The 22,814-nt window shown below is 39.6% G+C and overlaps 1 protein-coding gene across 1 annotated transcript in view; it reads left to right on the plus strand.

The window, feature by feature from the left end:
- The window catches only part of Ndufaf2 (NADH:ubiquinone oxidoreductase complex assembly factor 2), a 110,162-nt gene that overhangs the window by 44,684 nt on the left and 42,664 nt on the right, over positions 1-22,814 (plus strand). The window contains exon 2 of the mRNA XM_038322625.1: positions 22,301-22,390. Coding sequence (XP_038178553.1) covers positions 22,301-22,390 — 90 coding nt within the window. The remainder of the gene's footprint in view (positions 1-22,300; positions 22,391-22,814) is intronic.

Raw genomic sequence — 22,814 nt, forward strand, 5'->3', positions numbered from 1 at the left:
TAGGGGTTAGGCACACAATCATACCATGTATGTGCATGCCAGTAGAGGCCATTAGGTGTCCTCTACTGCGCTTCCTCTACTGCACTCCACTGTATTTTCAGCAGCTCTCATTAAGCCTGAAGCTGGCTGTTGAGGCGAGGCTAGCTAGCCAGTAACTCCTGGGATCCACCTTGCAAAGCTGAGGCTACAGACACACGTGCCAGACTCAGCTGTCATGTGGGTGCTGGGAATTCAAACTCATGCCCTCATGTTTGCACAAGAAGTGTTTTTACTCACTGAACCATCCTCCCAGTTCCTCACACAGTTTTGATAGAACTGTTTTAACTACAAAACTGTCATTGAGCTTTTATTTGAAATTTGTTGGTTCTTCTTAAACAAATGACTCCATGACTGTAATTTCAAGTTTCCTTATGCCTATGTACTCATTTATAGATGGCCAGTTGCATAAGTTATGATACTTATACACAATAGATGCTACTGCAAAATAATAAAGACAAACTTTTGTGTTAATACAAGCAAATTTCTATCATATACTGTTATGAAACAGAAACACAGACCAGTGTTAAAAGTAACCTATTAGTGGCAAAGCAAGGTGTGTGTGTGTGTGTGTGTGTGTGTGTGTGTGTGTGTGAGAGAGAGAGAGAGAGAGAGAGAGAGAGAGAGAGAGAGAGAGAGAGAGAGAGAGAAGCACATTCCTATTGACTTTTTTTGTATAACAGTCATCTGTGGAATGGTAAACTTATTGAAGATAGAAGTTTCTGTCCCACATGGTCCTGCAGTTGTTCAGTCCCAAATAAACAACAGAGGCTTTTATTAATTATAAACTGTTTGACCTATTACTCAGACTTATTACTAACTAGCTCTTACCACTTAAATTAACCCATAATTCTTATCTATGTTTAGCCATGTGATTTGGTACCTTTTCTCAGTAAGACATTCTCATCTTGCTTCCTCTGCATCTGACTGGCGACATCTCTTTCCTCTTCCCAAAATTCTTCTAGCCTGGTCACCCCACCTATACTTCTTGCCTGGCTACTGGCCAATCAGTGCTTTATTAAATCAATGCTAGTGACAAATCTTTGCAATGTACAAGAGCATTATCCCACAGCAACTCAGGATAGTTCTGCCAGGTGTGTGTCTGCAGAGATAGAACCCAACACACAAGACTGCATGCAGAAGTCTTTCCTTTCTGTATCACTGTGTGCTGTGTGTTGAATCATGAGAATAGATTAGTCAAAACTAAAGATAGGTTGACAGACAGTGATCTTACTAATAAATGTTTCTTAATGTATTCTGCTTTAAGACAATGGAATATAATTCAGTGTCAAAAAGAGATGAGCTATCCAACTCTGAAAAGGCTATGGTGGCAGAACTTAAAAAATGCATCACTAAGTAGAAAAAGGCTGCATATTATATACCTCTCTATGATATTTTAGGAAAGGCAAAACTGGGAAAATAGTGGAAAGATGGGTGGTTACCAACTCTTGTGGACAGAGGAAGGATGAATAGGAACATGGATTCTAGGTGAAGCATTCACACAGTATAATGAGACTGATAATTGCTGTGGAATATTAGTTGAATATGTGTTACGTTCATTTATGCTGCAGAATTTTTTTATTTAATGATACAAAGGTATGTTACATTCTTTTATGTTGTATTTGTTAAAAGCGTTGTGAAGCTGTGTTACTTTGCCTGTCTAAAACACCTGATTGGTCTGGAGCTGAACGGCCGATAGCTAGAAGAAGGATAGGCAGGGCTGCCAGGCAGAGAGGAAAAATAGGAGGAGAAATCTGGGAACAGAATATTGAGGAATAATAAAAGAAGGAGAAAGGACACTAGGAGCCAGCCACAGCAAGCCACAGAATAAGTAGTAAAGAAAGGTATATATAGAATAGAGAAAGATAAAGTCTCAGAGGCATAAGGTAGGTGGGATAACTTAAGAAAAGCTGGCTAGAAACAAGCTAAGCTAAGGCTGGGCATTCATAAGAAAGAATAAGCTTCTGTGTATTTATTTGAGAGCCGAGGGGTGTGTGGCAAAGACAAAGAATAAAACAAAACACCAACTGCAAGTAATTATAAGCTTATCCAAACTCATAGGATGTACACCAGCACACAGGAGCCTTCCATGGTGGTGAGCGATGTGCCAACTCACCATTCGTATAAATGTGTTACTCTGGGAAGAGACATTGATGGTGGAGTGTGTTCTGCATAAGTGGAATTGGGGGGCGGGGGCTGCATCTCTGATGTATCTCCTGCTCAGTATTGCTCTGATTTTAAACTGCTCTAAAAGATAATATAGCAAATGATTGTATTTGAGGTTAATGGGTATTAAAAATACATAAGGCTGCTGCTATGTGGAAATCATCTTGGTGGTTGTTGCTGCACTACTATAAAACATTTAAGGGCAAATCAGAGTTTTTTAAAAGATGTACATTGGTTGCATCACAGATTTTGTTAAAGGGTTCTGTGTTCTATGTCTTTGAACCATGGTGTGGCTACTCTCCGTGCACAGCCTTGCAGTCTATATTAAGCTTGTGGTTCTTCTATGTAAACGTAGGCCCTAATTACATATCAAAGTGCTTACTTCCCGCTGATTGTTCTCAATTATAGTAGTATATTTTGTAAAATCTGAACTCAGACATATAAATAAATGCTGTAGCTTGTTGTAATTAGCCCTGGTGAATATTTTTGCAATTTTATTAGCTTTTATAATCATATTAACTTTGTCCAGCAATTAATAAGTGTGACAGTTGGATCTGCTACTATATCACAGGTAAGCAGATATGTTCCATGAAGCAGCATAGCACCCCTGTTTAATTTCATGAGATTTTCTCTGTTTTTGGTCCGTCTTCCTATAGTAGAAATTCTCAGTATTGTGTAATTTGAAATATTCCTCTCTTCCAAGCTTTTCCAGTGTGAAACACAGGGCCTTCTTGTAAACATCACTAGTTACCCAACTCTGTTTTTCCAGTTTCTTGTTGAGTTCAGCTCTGACTGACTCCCACTAAGTCTCCCACCAAAGCAGGCTGGTGAACCGAGATGTAACTCTTATAGATGTCTCTGTCACGGAGAAGTAGCTGGGTGGGCTCTCATGTTAGCTGAGGCTGACTCATTGGGTGTATCACGCTCGGTACAGATTAGGCTTAGTGATAGCTCATGTGGTGTACCTGTTAGTTTGAGCTTTGGCAGTGGTGTGTGATCTGCAGCAATTCATCCTTCCCTGGATTTTAACCATGTGTATATGATGACTATTGTGGATTCCAGTGGTTCGCATCTGCATCTTTTTACAATTGTAATTTTAGATGGTAATTTCTTCAAATAATTGTTACTTGTGTTTGTACTTTGAAAACCACCATCTCATTTTATTTATTAACTTAACCTAATTTATTACTCATTCTAATTATAAAAATAGCACAAAATTGAAATAGTTCATATAAACATCAAAAAGTCTATCATAGCCTGGCAGTGATGGTGCACACCTTTAATCCCCATTATCTCACTTTATTTATTAACTTAACCTAATTTATTACTTATTGTAATTATAAAAATAGCACAAAATTGAAATAGTTCTTATAAACATCAAAAAGTCTGCCATAGCCTGGCAGTGATGGTGCACACCTTTAATCCCCACTATCTCACTTTATTTATTAACTTAACCTAATTTATTACTTATTGTAATTATAAAAAAGCACAAAATTGAAATAGTTCATATAAACATCAAAAAGTCTGCCATAGCCTGGCAGTGATGATGTGTACTTTCAATCCCGAGGCAAAGGCAGGTAGATCTGAGAATTCAATTTATTTTTACTCTCTACTTCAGTGCCACTGACTTTTGTTAGTTGTCTGTAATAGCGACCATCATATATATGGCCTGTTTTTGACTCAAGTGTCATTTTGTGGTGTATGGCTGTAAATGGTGTGGTAGCCATTAGAAACAAAATATTTAGCTGGGCGGTGGTGGCGCACTCCTTTAATTCAAGCACTTGGGAGGCAGAGGTAGGCAGATCTCTATAGTGAGGAGGAGGCCGCTTGTTTGTCCCTGCTGCCCAGTATCAAAATAATCACACAAAAACTGTATTAATGCAGGGCAGTGGTGGCGCACGCCTTTAATCCCAGCACTCAGGAGGCAGAGGCAGGTGGGATCTCTGAGTTCGAGGCCAGCCTGGTCTACAAGAGCTAGTTCCAGGACAGGCTCTAAAAACTACAGGGAAACCCTGTCTCGAAAAACCAAAAAAAAAAAAAAAAAACTATTAATTAAATCACTGCTTGGCCCATTAGCTCTAGCTTTTTATTGGCTATCTTTTACATCTTAATTTAACCCATTTCTATTAATCTGTGCATCATCACATGGCAGTGACTTACCGGTAAAGTTTCGGCATGTCTGACTCTGGCAGCAGCTCCATAGCGTCTCTCTGACTCTGCCTTCTTCTTCCCAGCATTCCATTTAGTTTTCCCCACCTACCTAAGTTCTGCCCTATCAACAGGCCAAGGCAGTTTCTTTATTCATTAACCAATAATAGCAACACATAGACAGAAGGACCCCACACCAGATCTCTATGAGTTCAAGGCCATTCTGCTCTACAAGAACTAGTTCCAGAAAAGCTAGGGTTATTACTGTGCATTCCTTAGATAACTGATTTGTCAAAGAGTTTTTATCGTGAGAGTATCTTACATTTTGTCCAGTGCTTTCTCTTCTCTTAGGGAAATGATTGTCGTTTCTGTTCTTCGTTCTGCTAATATATTTTATCTCCTGATTTGCATATGTTGGCCATCCACAAATCACAGAACTAAATCCCAGTTGATTATACTGATGATCCTGTTCATGTGAAGAATGTGTTGAGGTTTTTACATCCATGTTCAGCACCATTATCAACCTATAATTTTCTGTTCTTGTATTGTCTTTGTAGCATTAGTACCAGGGTAATGCTGGTGGCATTGCCAAATGGGTTGCAAGTTTACTCTTAAGTTTTTGGAAAGGGTTTAGAAAGATTAGCACACTTATTATTGTGCTATGATCAAATGTTTAACAGAAAGCAACCTAAGGGAGGAGATGCTTATCCCGTCTTAGTTTCAGAAGAACACAGCCTGTCAAGATGGGGAAGGCACATAGCAGAGTGAGGAAGCTTGTCACTGTGGCTGCAGCGTGGAAAAAAGGAAAGTCAAACACCGGTGCCCACCCCCAGTGACTCATTTTCTCTAAGCACTGGCCTCTTCCATTTCCCACAGCTGCCAGCTGGAGACCAAGTGTTCCAACACAGCAGCCTATGGAAGACAGTTAGCTTTCAAACAGCAACTTTATCAAATAAAGCTCAGCAGTTTAGTCATTTGGTCCTGAATGCTTTCTTTATAGGAAACTTTGCTACTCATTCTATCTCTGTCCTCTTTATTGGAAACAGATTCTTCATGATTTGGTGGTGGTTACTATCTACCTATGTAGATGCTATAGCTTCTATCCACCTATAACATCTCTCTTCTAAGGGACTTCAGTAACAGGAACATATCTGGGAATGGGGAAACTAATAATTTGGATGTGTGTTTTGTGATTGAACTAGAATTTAACCAAATGAAGATGACATTGGGATTTATTTTTAAAAAGCAAATGAAGCAAACATCACTATAGCATGCTATCCAGTCACCCAGGGCTCAGGGGTCATGAGTGCTCTGCTCTGTACCCTAAGATAAGGAGCCCACCCCATACTCAAAAGGTAGTACCATGACATAGAGTGCATAGCTCTCATCACATCTGTCCAGCTTCTCTCGTTGCCTGCCCCTCCTTAGTGTTTTGATCCTTACGTCATTAGCACTTTCCAGGCAAGAAATGTGTCTGCAGTAAAAGCCGCCAAGGCTGTTCTGACCTTGGTAGCATTAGACATCTTGTCTGCTTCTTCCCTTCAGCCACGGAACTGCTGGGTCTTAGCCATGATCTTATTCTACACAATCAAAGTCTGTCCCTTGAGGGTCTTGTATTCTCCCACCCTGTGGTGTCGTGAGCACTGACACGAAAAATAATACAAAGCTAACACGTAATATTTACTAAGTACTTGGCATTGTTAGCACTTTAGGAGACTCCCATGGTTAAGTTTTTTTTTCTTATTAGCCCTATTTTATAGATCAACCAGGATATAGAAAGTCACATAGTACTGAAGAAGATAGGCTAGTAAGGACAAAATTCAGAGAAGACACAACTGTGTGTGACAGAAGTGTAAGGACACCTCAGTAAAGCGTTCTAAACAAAGTGCATGACGAGCCCACTGAATACCTGGAGTTATAGGAGTGATCCTGATCGTTTTGGTCATAGAGATAAAGGTTAAAGCTGCGGAAGCTGACCTCTGGCGTGTCACTGACAGAGCTCTCAGGAGCCGGTGTGAAGTAGCCGTGGCTCTCATCCATCGTGTCAGCAGATACCAGGTGACCGTGTGAGGCCCGGTCTGAGCTCCACAACACAAGGCAAGCACTGAAATGTGCCCAGCATTGCTGTGCCAGCATTCTACTTCTTCTTGCTTTGGATTTCACTCTGGAAGACTTAATGCTTCAATATGTTTTAATAATACGACAAGTTCCTAACCCACAAATTAGTTGAATTCTAAAAGTTCTATATAAGCAGCTTATTTAAATTCAACACATTTTCCATAGAAATTGTATTATAAATTGTAGCTCAGTTTTCAGAATAATTCATAGATCTCATTTAATCTAAAATGTATCTGAATTATTGCATATTAATAAAAGCATATTGATTAGCAGTGAAACCAAGAGAGATGCAATAACTTCACGTTTTTTAAGGAGAATAGAGAATATATATATGATACATGTTTTTCCAAGTGGGCTTGACTCAGCCATAATAATAAAAAAGAGAACAAAAAGAAAGCTCAAGCTATGCGGTCATTGTTCTGAGGACTAGGGAAGTGGATGCTAAGGTTTTCTGTTTCCAGTCCATCACTGCTGTTGTCACGGACTGATACACGCAAAGGCAGGACTGGAAATAGGTATGAGCCCGATTTTGGGGACACTTTTTGTAGCAGAGGAGTGGTTATTCTAGAATATGTTCTTAAATCCATTTGAAAATGTGATATAATTGTATAGTTTTCCTCAATTATAAACACGAAGATTGTTGCAAGAATTAAAGTAGAAAAATAATACCTAGCAGAACAGTGTATGCAAATGTCACTATAAATGGTGCTGCTCACCTCCAGACCAGCCAGGTAACAATGGCCAATCGCTCACAGTAACAGCATCACCAGTGTCGCTGAACTGCACGGGGTTATATTCCACTGGACCTCCCAGTCGTACTACTGAACATAAAGAGCGTTTAGTCCATTGTGTCTTGGTAATGAACCCACTGTCCACCCGGCCAGTGCACAGGGGAGGAGGCAGATTTCTTTCCTGTTCTGAGATCGCCATCCCAGTAACAGCAGGTCTTCATCTTGTGACTGTAGCCATTTTCTTGCTGGTTTCTGGGTCTTGCCCTCCCCCGCCACCCAACCCAGCACATGACAGGGTCTCACCTTGTAGCCAAGGCTGGTCCTGTTCAGTTGGTGACTATCACATTCCATTAGACGATTATGTGATCTTTCTTACATCAGAATAGATTTCCATTTACTAATGATAAATACTACTTGATGTTTAGCTAAATTAAACAGATTAATGAAGGATATTAGTAATTTCATGGATTGATAAATATAATTTCTAAGAAATTAAGATTAATGCACCAGTAAATGTACTCTATTTTCATTAATCTGTTTGTATTTAATATCCGTCATCTATCCTGTGAACTAGGAACAATAGCCAGCAGTGCAGCCCTTGACTCTTTTATGGCCTATAATAAATGACCAAATCCTTGATTTCAATGAAAACTTTTGAGTCTAGAAATCAATTTCTAAAAAATTGTTTTTAGTCTGGAAATAACAGAATATATTTACTACATTTTAAATCCAAAGCAGAGTTTTGGTTAAGCTTTACAAGTATTGTAATTTTAAAATTCTCTACATCCTAGTAATTGCTACTCTTTTTAAGTTGAAAATAGTGTTTTTCATATAATATATTCTGATCGCATTTCCCCTCCCCCAACTCCTCCCAGGTCCTCCCTATTTTCCCAACCACATGCCCTTCTTTCTCTCTCTCTTTAGAAAACAGGCTAATGAAACAAGCCAGAATTCAAGAAATAAAAGTAAAAAGCACAAGAAACATACATGCACAGAGACAAGAACTTATACAAACACAAAACTGTTAACCGTAATATATAGGCATAAGACAAAAAAGATAAGACAAAAAAGGCCCAAACAAAGCGAAGTGAGACAAAAGAACTACAAAAATACCAGTGAGCTCATTCTGTGATGGCCTCTGCTGCTGGTCGTGGGGTCTACTTTAAGTGTGGTTACCATCCCTATCAGACTCCATTGGAGAAAACTAATTTCTCCTTTGTGAATGGATTGGATTGGAGAGAGCTTCTTGGTTAAGGGTGAGAACTCTGGAATTTGTGTCCATTCCCCGGTCTCAGCACTGGGTCCCTGTCTGGTTTGAACCTGTGTGGGTACTGTATATGCTGCCACAGTCTCTGAGTTCACTTGTCGGGGTTTTGGGGTGTCTGGAAGACAATGTTTCTTTGGTGATAGTCATCCCTTCTGGATCATACAATGTTTCCTCTCCCCATGGTTTCCCGATCCTTGAGGGGTTTGATGGTAATATCCCTTTTAGGACCAAGTCTCTCGTTCTGAACCTTGTCCAGTTGTGGTCTCTATGTTAATGCCCATCTACTGCAAAAGGATGCTTCTCTTTTTAATTAATTCCCTTTTCTCTTTTTACTTCTTTAGCTTTCCAGTGTTGTAATTTTATATCTCCCTAAATCTAGTAATATTTGCTACCATTTTCATTAATCCCTGCCACTCCTCATTTTAGTACTCTATTAGCAGTCCAAGTGTTCGCGTTACGTGTTCATACAGCAATCAAGTGCTTAATTATACTGACTTGTACTTCACTGTACTTGCTGAATTTGGTGTGAACAAAGCTTTTCTATCACAGCCACACATTTCCTCTTATTTTATTTTTTTTAATTTTTTTATTTCCTCTTATTTTAAAAGCCTTTTTGCTGGGCATGGTGGCACACTGTTTGTTTGTTTGTTTGTTTGTTTTGAAGCTATAGTTTAATCACAACATTTCTCCCTTACCTTTCCTCCCTCCGTACCATCCCATATGCCCCTCCCCACTCACCTCCAAATTCATGGGCTCTTGTCATCAATTGTTAGTGTATACACATTACATATATATTCCCAAATATAACCCATTGCACTCATATAATGTAACTTGTATTAGGTTTTCAGGGCTCTTCTCTGGGGAGGCCCTCCTCTCCCATCCCCAGCTTTCCTCAGCTGACCCTTGTTTTCTGTGTAAGGTTGAGACTTGGTGGGTTTGCCCTGTACAGTTTGGCATGTTCATTGTCCACTCCTAGTTAGGCTCACTTTGAGGTGATATTAAGAGGAGACACAATCTCACAGGAAAGTGACTGATGCTCCGACTCCTAGAATCTTTCCTCTCCCACGACTGCAGTGTTCCCCGAGCTTTCGGTGTAGCTGTGTCTATCAGGACTGGGTTTCATTTGCGTTTTGATTGGCTGTGGTTGTCTGTAGTGGTCTCCATCTGTTGCAAAGAGAAGTCCCTTGGTGAGGAGAGAAGACTGTGAGTATAAGGACAAATGTTTGTAGATTGTTAGGGATTGTGTTGGTTTAATAAATTAGGGGTTGTAGATTTTCCTCCAATAACCATGATTTCACCAGCACTGAGGAGTTAGGTAGGTTGTAGCATAAATAATAAAAACCCAGTCGTAGATATTGGGGGACTGAAGATCAGAAAAACAAAGCAGTCAAGCCACTAGTGAACTCTTACCTCTACCTCAGACTGAAAATGGGCAATCCTGTCTCCTCCACTTTATATACCTCTTTTCACCCAGCCATATCACTCCTGTCTCCACTGCCCTAGTGCCCGGATTAAACATCTGTGACTCCTGAGTTCTGGGAGTACCTTTGTTTCTTTTTTTGGACAGATTTGACCTCAAGTAGCCCAGGGTGGCCTTGAGTCCTGGGATTAACCTAGGATTAAAAGTGAGTGCCACCACTCCCTGACCTCTAGGATTAAAGGTGTGTGCTACCACTGCCTGCCCTGTGTGGCTGCTTTGCATTCTGATTTTCAAGCAAACTTTATTTCTAAAATACAAATGAAATATTACTACAGTAGATTTCTAGTAACAGGCCTGGAACCCCTCTTGTTGAGTGGTTTCTTAGTCCAGTTTGAGAGCAATTGGTTACTACCACAGTATGTGGGTGGTACCCGCTTTTATTCTAGTTCTTGGGTGATAGAGGCAAGCAGATCTCTGCGTTTCAGGATCACCTGATCCAGAAAGCAAGTTTGAGGCCATCCAGAGCTAAGTGTGTGTGAGGGTGTGGGGGGCAGGTAGGGCTGGCTTTTTAAAACTGTGATTTCCTTACAGTATGTTTTATGATCTATTTAATTTGGCTAAAACAAAATGCATCCTTCTCTTCCTTACTTTTGTACAAGATATATGAATTCATAATTCACATGCATTTATTCCAGACTTTGCTAATGTTTCTTGTGGTATTTTATACTGTTCAAATTTCCATTTATAAAGAAAGTTTATATATTGCTTTACAAAGAAGTATAGAATATGTTAAGTTAACAAAATACTTCCAACTCTTCCACCTCAAGCAAAATTTACATCTTCAGGCCTTTCAAGTGAGTTGTAATTTTTTTTTTTTTGGTTTTTCGAGACAGGGTTTCTCTGTAGCTTTGGAGCCTGTCCTGGAACTAGCTCTTGTAGACCAGGCTGGTCTCAAACTCACAGAGATCCGCCTGCCTCTGCCTCCTGAGTGCTGGGATTAAAGGCGTGCATCACCACTACCCGGCAAGTTGTGATTTCAACATTGATGTTTTTCCTTTATAACAGAGTCCCATGTACTTCTTCAGGGACTCAAAAATCTCTTGCAACTTGGAAAAAAAAATAAGTGCTTCTTAGAAACATACTGTAAGCAGGTGTTTTGTGCAGTAATGAAAAAGAAATAAACGATGTAATGAAAAAGAAATAAACGATGTGAAGTACTGGACATTTCTTAGATATATATGTTTGATATGGGCATCTATCAATAAACCTGTTTAACATTTTATTGTAAATCTTCCCAAATGTGCAGTTTAAACTACCCATTATATTTGTTGCTTAAAGGATGTTTTCTGAACTTTACAGCTGTTAAGTAATGTGCACGCGCACGTGTGTGTGTGTGTGTGTGTGTGTGTAGGTAATAAGGTTTGAATGGGTCTCACATATTCTAGGCAGGTATTCTCGGACTATGCTACATTCCCAGCTATTTTTAGAACCTGAAATTTTTGTTTGAATACAATATTATTTTGAGAATTTTATTAGTAGTAAATGAGAAAGTTTATATTGGAAATTTGCTGTAAACTGATGTATTTTTTCTTAAATTGTGATATTCTTGATATGCAGTTTCAGAGTTACATTTTATTACATGCTTACTGCTTTTAAAAATATGAATGAGTTCAGGTTTTTTTTTTCAGTTAAGAAAAGAACACCAATATGTTAACTAACTGGCCACAGAGCATTTTCACTGATAGAGGAAGCACATTGCTTGAGATTTTTCTGTCTCTTCCTACATGATGTTTGAGGTCCTTCAGCTTTTGCAGCCCAAGAGCTAGGCCATGTCATACCAGGCGTTTCAGGATAGCCAAGCTTTGTGGTACATTTTTTTTTCTTCCATGAGATGACCTCAGATTATTTGTGGGGGACCCATGACTGTGGGAGTTTTACCTGGTACAGTGAACTCACTGGTGGTCCTATGAATTCAGGAAGCATATCTGCAAGGCCTTTTTAATTTTTTTTTTTTAATTTTTTGCCTGCTAAGATCCGCCAAGATCATCTTCAAAGCTCTCATAAATACGTGTAGATTTATGGAGTCATCAACTTCATGTAATCACTATAGGAAAGTAATAGCTTATGAAAGTTGTTAATAGTGTTAGTTTTCAGCTTGATATTTGTAATGATTTCTCATAATAAATATGTAAATACTGATTTAAAATTCTTAAACAGAACATGCTTATGCTTAGAAATAAGAAAAATGCTTCCATTAAAATGTCTGCTATCTTTCTTTACCCGATGTCTTGGGTTAAGTTAATCACTCAGCCTCTTTTGTTTGTAAAATGTTACTTTAAAGATGAGACGTAATATATGAAAGACAGTTAAACACTGTCTGGTCCTTGGCTGTGTCCTAATGAGTAGATGCTGCAGCTGAGGAACTGTCATCAAACTCTACTGTAAGTCATTTGTAAAGTGGCTTTCAGTCTAAAAAGTTCCTATTTTGGTTCTTAAAATTGAGATTCATTTTATATATAATGATTCAGAATGTATCAAAATTTAGAAGTTCAAATCTAGTGTCTGTAGTTGACTTTTCAGTAGGCTTGACTTTCATACATTATACATAGATGTTTCTAAGCCTCCTTTTATATGCAGAATGGAATCTTTTATAGTTAAAATTATCAGCTGGCTGCACTGCTTGCTGCCCCTGTGATAAAAGGCCAAAATCAGTGAGACCTTAAAGATCTTATCCTGCCTTTTCTATTTCATAACCATTTCTCCAAGCCAAGAGCTCCTAGCAGACATCAAAAGCCTGGAGCTTGCTTATTTACAAGGGACAGCGGTCTCAGATATGTCACCTCACTCAGCCCAATCTCCCTTTGCAACCCCACCTCGCCTACACTCAGCTCTCATGTGTTGACTGGTTGGGGAATACTGGACTGAAAGCAGACAGGTGCTTATCTCTATCATGCTGTTCATCTTTCTCCCTGACCTTAACCAACTCCATCCCCCAGTCCCCATCCTATAGTCCAGGACAGCTACAGTAAACTATAAGAACTTACTTTGTCGCCAAGAAAGAGAAATATGTAGGTTAGGTTTTGTGATCTGATGGAGGAGTGTTTATGTGTTACTTTCATTATTAATAAAGAAAACTGCCTTGGCCCTTTAAGAGAAAATTAGATAGGTGGAGTAGACAGAACAGAATTGTGGGAACAAGGAAGTAGAGTTGGGGAGACGCTTCAGGCATTCGCCATAGTGAGTCTCCATGCTGCTCCTCTCCGAGATGGACGCAGGTTAAGATCTCTCCTGGTAAGCCACAACTCGTGGTGCTACCCAGATTACTAAATATGGGTTAAAGCAAGATGTGAGAATTAGCCAATAAGAGGCTACAGATAATGGGCCAGGCAGTGTTTAAAAGAATACAGTTTCCGTGTAATTATTTCGGGTGTAAAGCTAGCCGGTGGCCGGGTGGTGGGACGCAGCCCCGCCGCTTCACACTACAGTGATCTATTTAACACAAAGAGTCATCTGTGAAGAGTTAACCTCAACTAGGAAGACATTTTCTTGATTAATGATTGATCTGGGGTGGCCAGCTGGGTAATTCACCCCTGGACAGGTTCTCCTGGGTTGTATCAGAAAGCAGACTGAGCAAGCCATGACGCAGGCTAGTAAGCAGCATTCCGACAAAGTCTCCGCTTCAGTTCCTGCCTCAAGCTCCTGCCCTGACTTCCCTTCCTGTAAGCTGTAAGATGAAAAAAACCCACTTCTTCTCCAAATCACTTTTGTTCATGGTCTTCATCATAGAAATACCTGAAGCACTGAAATTTGAAGATTTAAGATTACTCCAGTGTCTGCCCTGGCCTGTGAGGGTGGATAAAGAAAGGAGTGGTGGTTCAGGAAAAGATGCACGAGTCTGCCCTCGTTCTTCAGGGCCACTGGTGCCTCTTGCCACAGGGATCTGTCAGTAGTCTTGTTCGCCTACAGGGTAACTAAGACTGCATGAAGCAGGATGTGTTGTAATAAAGTTGGCAGTTCTTCAGCATAGATTCATTGTAGAAAATGGTTTCGTTGTGGCAGGCAGATACATATGTGTGGTACAGTTTACCTGCAGTCATTTCTTGTGGGACTCTCTGCCCTACCACAAGTCCCTTTCCTCTTTCCAGATGTTCATCTTTACTACTTTAAAATCTAGATTCTGCAGGTGAGTGAAGACATTGCGTGTGTGCTGAATTGGCACATTTATGGGTGCATCATGCGTGTGTGCTGAGTAGGCACAAGTATGGGTGTCTCCCTTCTCATCCTGGCTCTTGGCCATTCAGTTCTCTCTGGTGCAGTCCAGAGTCTGTTTCTGAAGCAGTCCTCCAGGGTCACTTTTAGCTGTACAAGCAAAAGTGTAGGAAGATTTGGGGGACGGACAGATGACACGGATGGCAGCAGATGGCTCAGACTGCTGTGCATATCACTTTTTTCTCCCTTCGTAACCTGCCTCAGCTTCCGCACACGAACACAAAAGACCCATCACCATTCTCTTTTCCAATTTTGCACCTTTTGCTTTTCTTCTTTTACATTAGTTTTATTTTTTAATACCCCTGAAATAGTACAGAGAATGGGTACAGCCCAATCTTTTCTTAGTTTGTATTGAAGAATGTGTAAGTAATTCCTAGCCTTTTGCCATTATAAACAGTATTGCAATGAGTAACGTTTTCATATATCTTTCCAAATAAGTGAGAATATATAGATAAAATTTCCAGAATTGTACATGCAATTTTGACAACTTTTTCTAAACTGTTGCCTATAAAAGTTGCCGAGTTTAGCTCCTCCAGTGGGCACTAAATTGCCATTTTTGTGCAGGCACTGGGCATTTCATCCTATATGCCTTTGTCCTTCTTTTCTCTGCATTATCTGTTCATGTCCTTGGAATATTTTACTGTTTACTGTTGGTCTTTTCTTAATGATTCATGGGAGCTCTTTTATATATTTAAGAATGACTGCATTAATAATACATATGCATACAAGTATTCATTACAGCATTAGCTGCAGTTGCAAAGTACTGAAAATGACTTAAATAGCCAAGCCTCATAACTCTCCTAAATGCACAGGGGAGTATTCTGGAAGTTACATGTGTAATATACCACCATACTGAATTATAATGGTCATATGAAAACACAGCTTTTAAATTAAGCCATCTGTATCAAACATGAATACATTTTCCTTGCCATTATTCCCCAGACACACAGCACAAATACATATATATGTCTGAATGGATAGGAGTGGTATGAAACACTGGCTTCTGGATTTGAATGACTATTGAATTCATGAACCCATAACAGCTATAATTGCCTGCCTAAGACATGCACAAGATTAGGCCCTTCAACATTCCATCATGAGGGACACAGGAGTCCCCACACCTAGCTGAAGAGCTACTGTCAATTAATAGTTGCTAGGGGAGGCCAAGTAAATTTTTTTTTTGTGGTGGAGTTACTTGTAAGCTGCCTATTATAGCACGAGTTCTTGTAAAGGGAGGCTGCTTTTCCATTTTCCGGCCATCCAGATCTGAATAATAACACAGAAACTATATTAATCTTAACACTGCTGGGCCAATAGCTTAGGCATATTCCTAGCTAGCTCTTACATCTTAAATTAGCCCATCTATTAATCTATGTATCACCACAAGGCTGTGACCTACCAGTAAGGTTCCAGTGTCTTTTTCTTTTGGCAACTCTATGGCGACTCCTTGACCCTGCCTTCTTTCTCCCAGCATTCAGTTCAGTTTTCTCCACCTAGCTCTATTCTGCCCTGTCATAGACCAAGTAGCTTCTTTACCAATGCTAATAAAACATATTCATATCATACAGAGGGGAATCCCACATCGTTATAATTTTTCAAAAATTGAAAACTTGGAGTCAAATATTGGGTAAATGTTGAAAGATAAGAGAGACAAAGGAGCAAGCCATGGTCAACTCTTACTTTGCTAACTCCTCATCCAAAAAAAGGACCAAGCTCCTGTCTCCTCCCACCTTATTTTCCTCTCTCCACCCAGCCATAATCACTTCCTGTCTGTACAGCCCTCCAGTCGTCTATGGTTAACTTGTGGATAGCTCTGCCCTCTGATCTTCAGGCAAGCTGTTATGTTATAGCATAAACAAAATATCACCACAACCTGTGCTTCAGTAAAAACCCCCTAACCCATACTCATGCCAGAAACCTTAACTAAACTCAGTGGGTCACACATGCACCACACACAGGACGTGACTGTAGGAGGGGGATGAGTTGGGGAAAGGAGCTAAGCAGGAGTAGGAGTGAGTAAGAGAGGGCGCTGGGAAGTAAGAATGATGAAAATACATTGTATACATACACTTAATTGTTAGAAAATCAATTATAAATTTTCTTAAAGATCTTTTCTGATAAGAATTAATGGGACTGGAACTGTAGCTCAGTGGCAGAGCACTTTGCCTAGCAAAACAAAACCATGAAATCCTTTGGGAAAATACCTTACAACTATCAATGACATCTGTGTTCTGAAAATGGTGCATAAAGCAATAAAAACATCAGATATTTCCCATCAAACATATTCTGATTATTGATTGTTTTGTAGAGCTTTATCCAACATTAAAGGACTTAGATGAATCTCTGTCAGTGGTTGTGTGGCTTGGCATTTCAGTCACACACACAGACACCATGGAAGGGAAGGTGTGTGCCTGATAATTTCATGAAATTTATGAAAACAATTTACTATCTCTAGTATTCCTTCCTCTTTTGAGTCAGAATTTAAAAAGATGACAGGCAGGCTGCAGGACCAGGGACACAGAACATTGTTTGGCTGTAGTAGATTTTTGTCTCCCAAGGAGAGAACTTCTTTGGCGAACAATCTGCTAAATGTATTATTGCACTTTATCTCTTCCTCAGGTCTCAAAGTTATGCCTCAATTTGTAAAACTAAATTTTAATAGCATACCTGATACATGTTCTTTAATTGACTTAAATTTTCTTTTAGTATTATTTTAATTCAGTTTATTGTTGTTGTGTGTCTTAAATGTGTTTTCAGTTGAAAGAAAATTTATCAGTTTTCACCTCCTTTTCCTTCTTTCCACACTCCCACTACATTACTGTTGTAAGTTTCCCCTCTGTGTGCTGTGAATATGTTTTATTACCATTGGTTAATAAAGAATCTGCTTTGGCCTATGGCAGGGCAAAACATAGCAAGGCAGGAAATCCAAGTAAAGATAGAGGAAGAAAGGAGGGAAAGTCAGGCAGACACCATGTAGCTGCCTAAGAAGCAAGAGATAACAAACCATGAGCCTCATGGTAAAATACAAAATAATTGAAATGAGTTCATTTAAGATGTGAGAGTTAATTAATTTATAAGCCTGAACTAATAGGCCAAAGAGTATATAATATTAACTCTCAGAGTGGTTATTTCATAAGTAACTTCAGGAACAGGCAGGTAGAGAAAACCCGGTCTCAGTGAGACAGAGAATATTTGTAGCTACACCTTCCCTTGAACCTGTCCCATGTCACTCCACTCAAATTGATAGCTTCTTTGTCTTTTATTATTGCTACATATATATTATATGTACACACGCATGTATGTATATGTCTGTATGTACATATGTATATATACATACGTGTACATACATACAGATGTATACACACTCATGTATGTGTGTATGTGTCTACACAAGTATATATAAATACAACCTGCTAAGTCCATTTTGTTGTTTGTGTGCATTGGTCAGAGAGACTGACCACTCTGCATTTAACATCCAATAAGGGGCTCCTCCCTGGCAGAAGTTAATTCTCCTCCCCGTAGTTATTGGTTACCTGGTTTTTTTGTCTATAGGTTGAACCCTGTGAAATTTCTCATACACATGTCCACTGATATTGCCACTGTTCCAATCTTGTGAATGCAGCCATTTCTAGGAGAAACCATTTCACAGGGGACTTTCAGGTTGTGGTGGTTTGAATAAGAATGGCTCTCAGGCTCTCATGTCCCCAATAGGTTGACCTGTTTGGAAAGCGTTAGGAGGTGCGGCCTTGTTGGAAAAGATGTTTGCGTTGGTCCTGGTGTTTGGTCACAGCAGTGGAGAAATGACTAAGCCACTGGTGTTAAGGCTTTCACAACCTTTCACCCCTTCTTTCACCGGGTTCCTGAGCCATAGATGCAGCAGCTGTGATGTTGATGTCACCGTTAGAGCTGGGCTCACCGTGAAATGCTGCTCTCTGCTTGTGTCCAGCAATGGTTTGCATTTGCAGTGAAGAGAGGCTTATTTGATGAGGGATGGTAGCAACATGTATCCAGGAAAGGTGGCTTGTACACAAAACGCATTCACAAGTCATGGGTCTGGAACTACACTTGTGGGTTTGACTGCAAACTCTTAAAGCGGCAAGTTTTATTTTTATCTTCACATTAAAACACAACAGAGGGGAGGAAAATGTTAGCATACACAGGAGCTTTCTTTTCATCAAAATGTCAAAACATACTCAAACTGGATATTGAAATTTTTTTTAAGGTAGGGAGAATGACATGCTAAATTTCATATTTTTTGCATCAGAAAACTTCTGCACGAATATACACTTATCACCGTGTGTGTGTGTGTGTGTGTATGTGTGTGTGTGTGTGTGTATCTGTCTGGTATGTGTATCTATATATAGTCTATTAAGTGTTTGTAGTAGGCTATTACAGGTGATGGGATTTTATTTGGTTTATATTTTCTGACAGTTGCCTGTATTCTGCAGTTAGTGTTTGGTGATTATTATCTTAACTGATATAAGGAATGTTTTCTACATCCTTAAAATCTGGTAAAGGGTAGCGGTTTTCATTTTTAATTGTTTTAGAGATAGCAGTTACTTTTGCTTTTAGCATTTACCAGCTGAGATGTGCAGGTCTACAGATGAACAGTTATAGATACATAAAAGTTCAGTTACAGGGACTGAGACCAGGTCTACATTCCTGGAGCTTGTTTGCTGATGGTTTTATCTCAAATTAATGAATTAAGTTCTTGTAGGCCGCCATGTCTTTATTTATAAACTAAGATAATGGTGCCTCACGAAGCTAACGGTGCTCCATAGAGCTGTGGCATTTGAGGGGTGGGAAAGGCCTAAGTGTAATAGCTGAAGCTTTGCACCATGTGAGGGTGTAGGAATGGCAAGGACTCTCTGAAAAGACACAGTGATGATCTTTATTATAATAAAGAAGACAACCACCAGAATGAGGGGACAGCTTGCAGATGGGGAAATGAATAAATGCCAACTAGGTCTAAATAGGGGACTAATTTCTAGACTATATAAAGAGCTGTAAAGATTAATTCCCTAAATACGTCCAATCAATAAGTCGGTTAATGAACTTAACAGTTCTCCAAAGAAGAACTACAAGAACCACTAAATATCTGAAAAGTGTTTAATATCTTTAACTGACAGAGAAATGAAATTCAGACTCTTTTCATCTTCCATCTCACCCAAGTCAGAATAGCTATTGTCAAGAAAACACACGACAGAAATGCTGGCAAGATGTGGCGAAAGAGGAAACCTTGTCCGCTGCTCATGGGAGAGTAAAGTGGTGTGGCCAGGTGGACGCTGGGCAGAGAACTAAAAGGAGAACTACTGCCTGAGGGCCTGGCCCCCCTGGGGTGTACCTGAAGTCAGCACACCGCAGAGACACTCGCACGCTCGTGTGTACTGCCTCACTATTAACAACAGCTAAGAAATGGAACCTGCCTAGTTATCAATCCCTAAAGGAACTGACAAAGAAAATGTCCCCATAAACAAAGGGAGCTTGTTCAGCTGTAAAGGCAGATAAAACAGTATTTACAGGAAAAAGAACACAACTAGAGATTGTATTAAGCAAAATAAGACAAAATAAGATACTCAGACAAATACCATATTTTCTCTGTCTCGTGTGTGTGTGTGTGTGTGTGTGTGTGTGTGTGTGTGTGTGTGAAATAAAATAGAAAAGGAGCCATGAGAGTGAAAGAATACCTTAAGGAAGGGGAATTGGGTGGGGCTGGAGGGAGGTAGACTGTGTGTAAGAAGAAAGCTGAAGTGGAGACCTATTTGGGGGAAATAGGGGGCCAGCCCGGGGAGGCAGGAAGACAGGGAGAGCTGTGAGTGAGATGAATAGGAACAAAGGGCTGGGTGTGGCCCAGTTGGTAGTGAGGAGGGAGAAGCCAGAGGAACTCAAGCTCCAGGTTAATCTTGGCTGCACAGTGACTTTGAGGCCAGCTTGGGCTACACGAGACGCCGCTTCAAAAAACAAGGCCAGTGTGATGGGTCAGCTGGGAAAAGCACTTGCCTGATACCTAGGATCCACATGGTGAAAAAGCATGCTGGCGTATGTATACATGCATCTGTATGTATATGAAAATGCTGTAATGCAATCCAACACTTTGTATGCTAACTTTACAGAGGTAAAACTTAACTCAGTGCCTGGCATATGTGGTAGACATACCATAAATATTAGTTTTGTATTCTCTTTTAAAATCTAGTCATATTGGGACCCTGCCTTTTTTAGACTTATAAGATAATTGTGTGTAACACAATGTTATAAAATGAAGAGTAAATATATTATAAACAAAATGTTGATGTTAAATTAGACATTGCCTATCCACAAACTCTCCAGTCTGGTTTATTGGCTTCTGTGCCCTTCATATGTTACTGACGTGTCTAGACAGACTAATGAGTTCTGTAGAATGGTTACCTAAGGAGTTTCTAGATGACTCTTTGGATTTATAACTTCTGTATCTATTTTAATGTATTTATGAACTAAAAACACAGTAAGCATATGGATGGGAATCTTTTAGGACTAGGTAAAAGTGACTCCTAAAGAAAGGTCAACTGAATCAAGAATGTCAATTAGAATATTATAAAGTATGGCGTATTGAATGGCAGGGTTGGGACTTTAAAAAAAAGGAAAAGAACAAGCAAATTGACTGTAGGTTTTGGACTGTGTGCTCTGAAGTCTCATTCTCTCTGTGCCCTGGGCCCCCCATAACCTTTCTGGCTTCCAGCCTAACCTGACAAGCTCCAGGTTCAGGGAGAGACTTTGCCTTAAAGGAATAAGGTACCCAATACCCTCCCCTGGCCTCTACTGTCACACACACACACACACACACACACACACACACACACACTGCATTTACATACAGACAGATAAAAAGTAAAAGAAGAAATGCTCGTTAATTACTCTGCCTGTTTTTCCATCCATACATATGCAAGTAGCTGTGACTTGTATTTTCAAATTATTTGAAGACCTTACATGAAATTTATAGACAAAAATAGGAACAAAAAGCTAATTTTTGTGTCATAGATATACCTATAGCAAATATGCTTTATTGGTGCTCCTGGGAGCCGCATACCTTCCTCTCTTCCTCCTGTGCCAAACTTACTGACATACACTTAAAAGCTTATAGACCACACGTGTTCTGTTTTGTATTTTAGATGATTTTGCCCTTTATTTAGCTGTTGTTATTAAAAGAACATGTTTGTATCTTAGTATTAAGTAATGGCTATATGAAGACATAAGTATTCTGATTCTCAGACATTTTAGTAAGTAATGTACAGGCATAGTTTTTAGTAACCCATTGTAGTTGTATGCATCTTGGGTCTTTGGAAGTGGCTTAGTAGGTAAAATGCCTGCCACACAAGCATGAGGACTTGTGTTCAGATCCCCAGTACTCAAGAAGCCAACTGTGGTAGCATACAACTGCAAACCCAGTTCTGAGAAGACAGATCCATGGAGTCCTTTGGTCAGTTAGCCTTGCCAAATAAAGGAGCTCCAGATGAAATGAGAGACAAAATAAAGAGACGGACAAAAGGTGGTGTGTAGTGGTGGAGGAAGACAACTGATAATAAATTGTGACCTCCACAAGCATCGTGGTTTATGATCTTTTTGGTTCTGTGCATTTGCCTGTAGCTTTTCTCCATCTTTCTCTTTCCTTACATTCCTTGAGGTAGTGAACCAGCTTGGTCACAGAATCTAACCTAGAGTGCTATGGGAACAGAGTGCAGCCCTGCGTACAATGGGAGGAGAGAGGCAGTAAGGTCTTGGGTCTCTTACATACTTAATAAGGGCTGTGAACTAGCTCCCTAAGGCAGTCACAACAGCTGGACTCCTGTAATACGTACACTGTGAGTTTGGGGACACAGACACTTCATTATATCTTTATTAGTAGTGTCCTGGAGGACTAATTGCTTGCTTTCTTTAAATAGAATCTAGATTTGTTCTACAAAAATTAATTTTGCATACAATGCTAGAAAGTATTTAAAATTTGCAGCAGTTTCAGAACTGCCTTCTTCATATAACTCTAAGTAAAAGTTATTCTTTTTGCTGATAATTTAATAATTTTACATATAAACTGGTGTACAATAATCAAAAGAGAAGATAGAACCTGTCATGGTGTAGTGTAGGCTCATGTCAAATGTTCATTTGATCTTACAGGACAGACTATTCGAGAGAAAAGAATTGTAGAAGCAGCAAACAGAAAGGAGCTAGACTATGAAGCAGGAGACATCCCAACAGAATGGGAAGGTAAGTGTTCACCTTTAATAGGGTGTTCTGAAAGGCAAAACATTTAATGAGCTATAAAATTAGAGTACATAGAATTACTTCTCCATGGAAACACTTTACAACTTTGTTTCTGGACCATTGCATTTATTTGAAATTTGTAAAGGTAACAATTTTAATAAGGGAGTGCATGTCCGGCACCAAGAGTTGTAAGGCTCCATTGGGACTTGGAGGTGAGGCAGGCAGAGCAAGCTCCTACCATGTATGACACAGGAGTGTGCTCATGCCTGGCCCTTGCATTCCACAGCCCCCGACTAGAGTTCTTTTTCCAGCATTCACTAACTTCCAAACTTGGTAAAGTAGCATATTTTGGGTCTTCATTTTCTCCTGTATAATTTGTGGAGAACACTTACATTAGTTGCTGTTTGAAGTATTTATATAACTCACG

This window comes from Arvicola amphibius, chromosome 3, assembly GCF_903992535.2.
Source record: "Arvicola amphibius chromosome 3, mArvAmp1.2, whole genome shotgun sequence".
In the NCBI taxonomy this organism is placed as follows: domain Eukaryota; kingdom Metazoa; phylum Chordata; class Mammalia; order Rodentia; family Cricetidae; genus Arvicola; species Arvicola amphibius.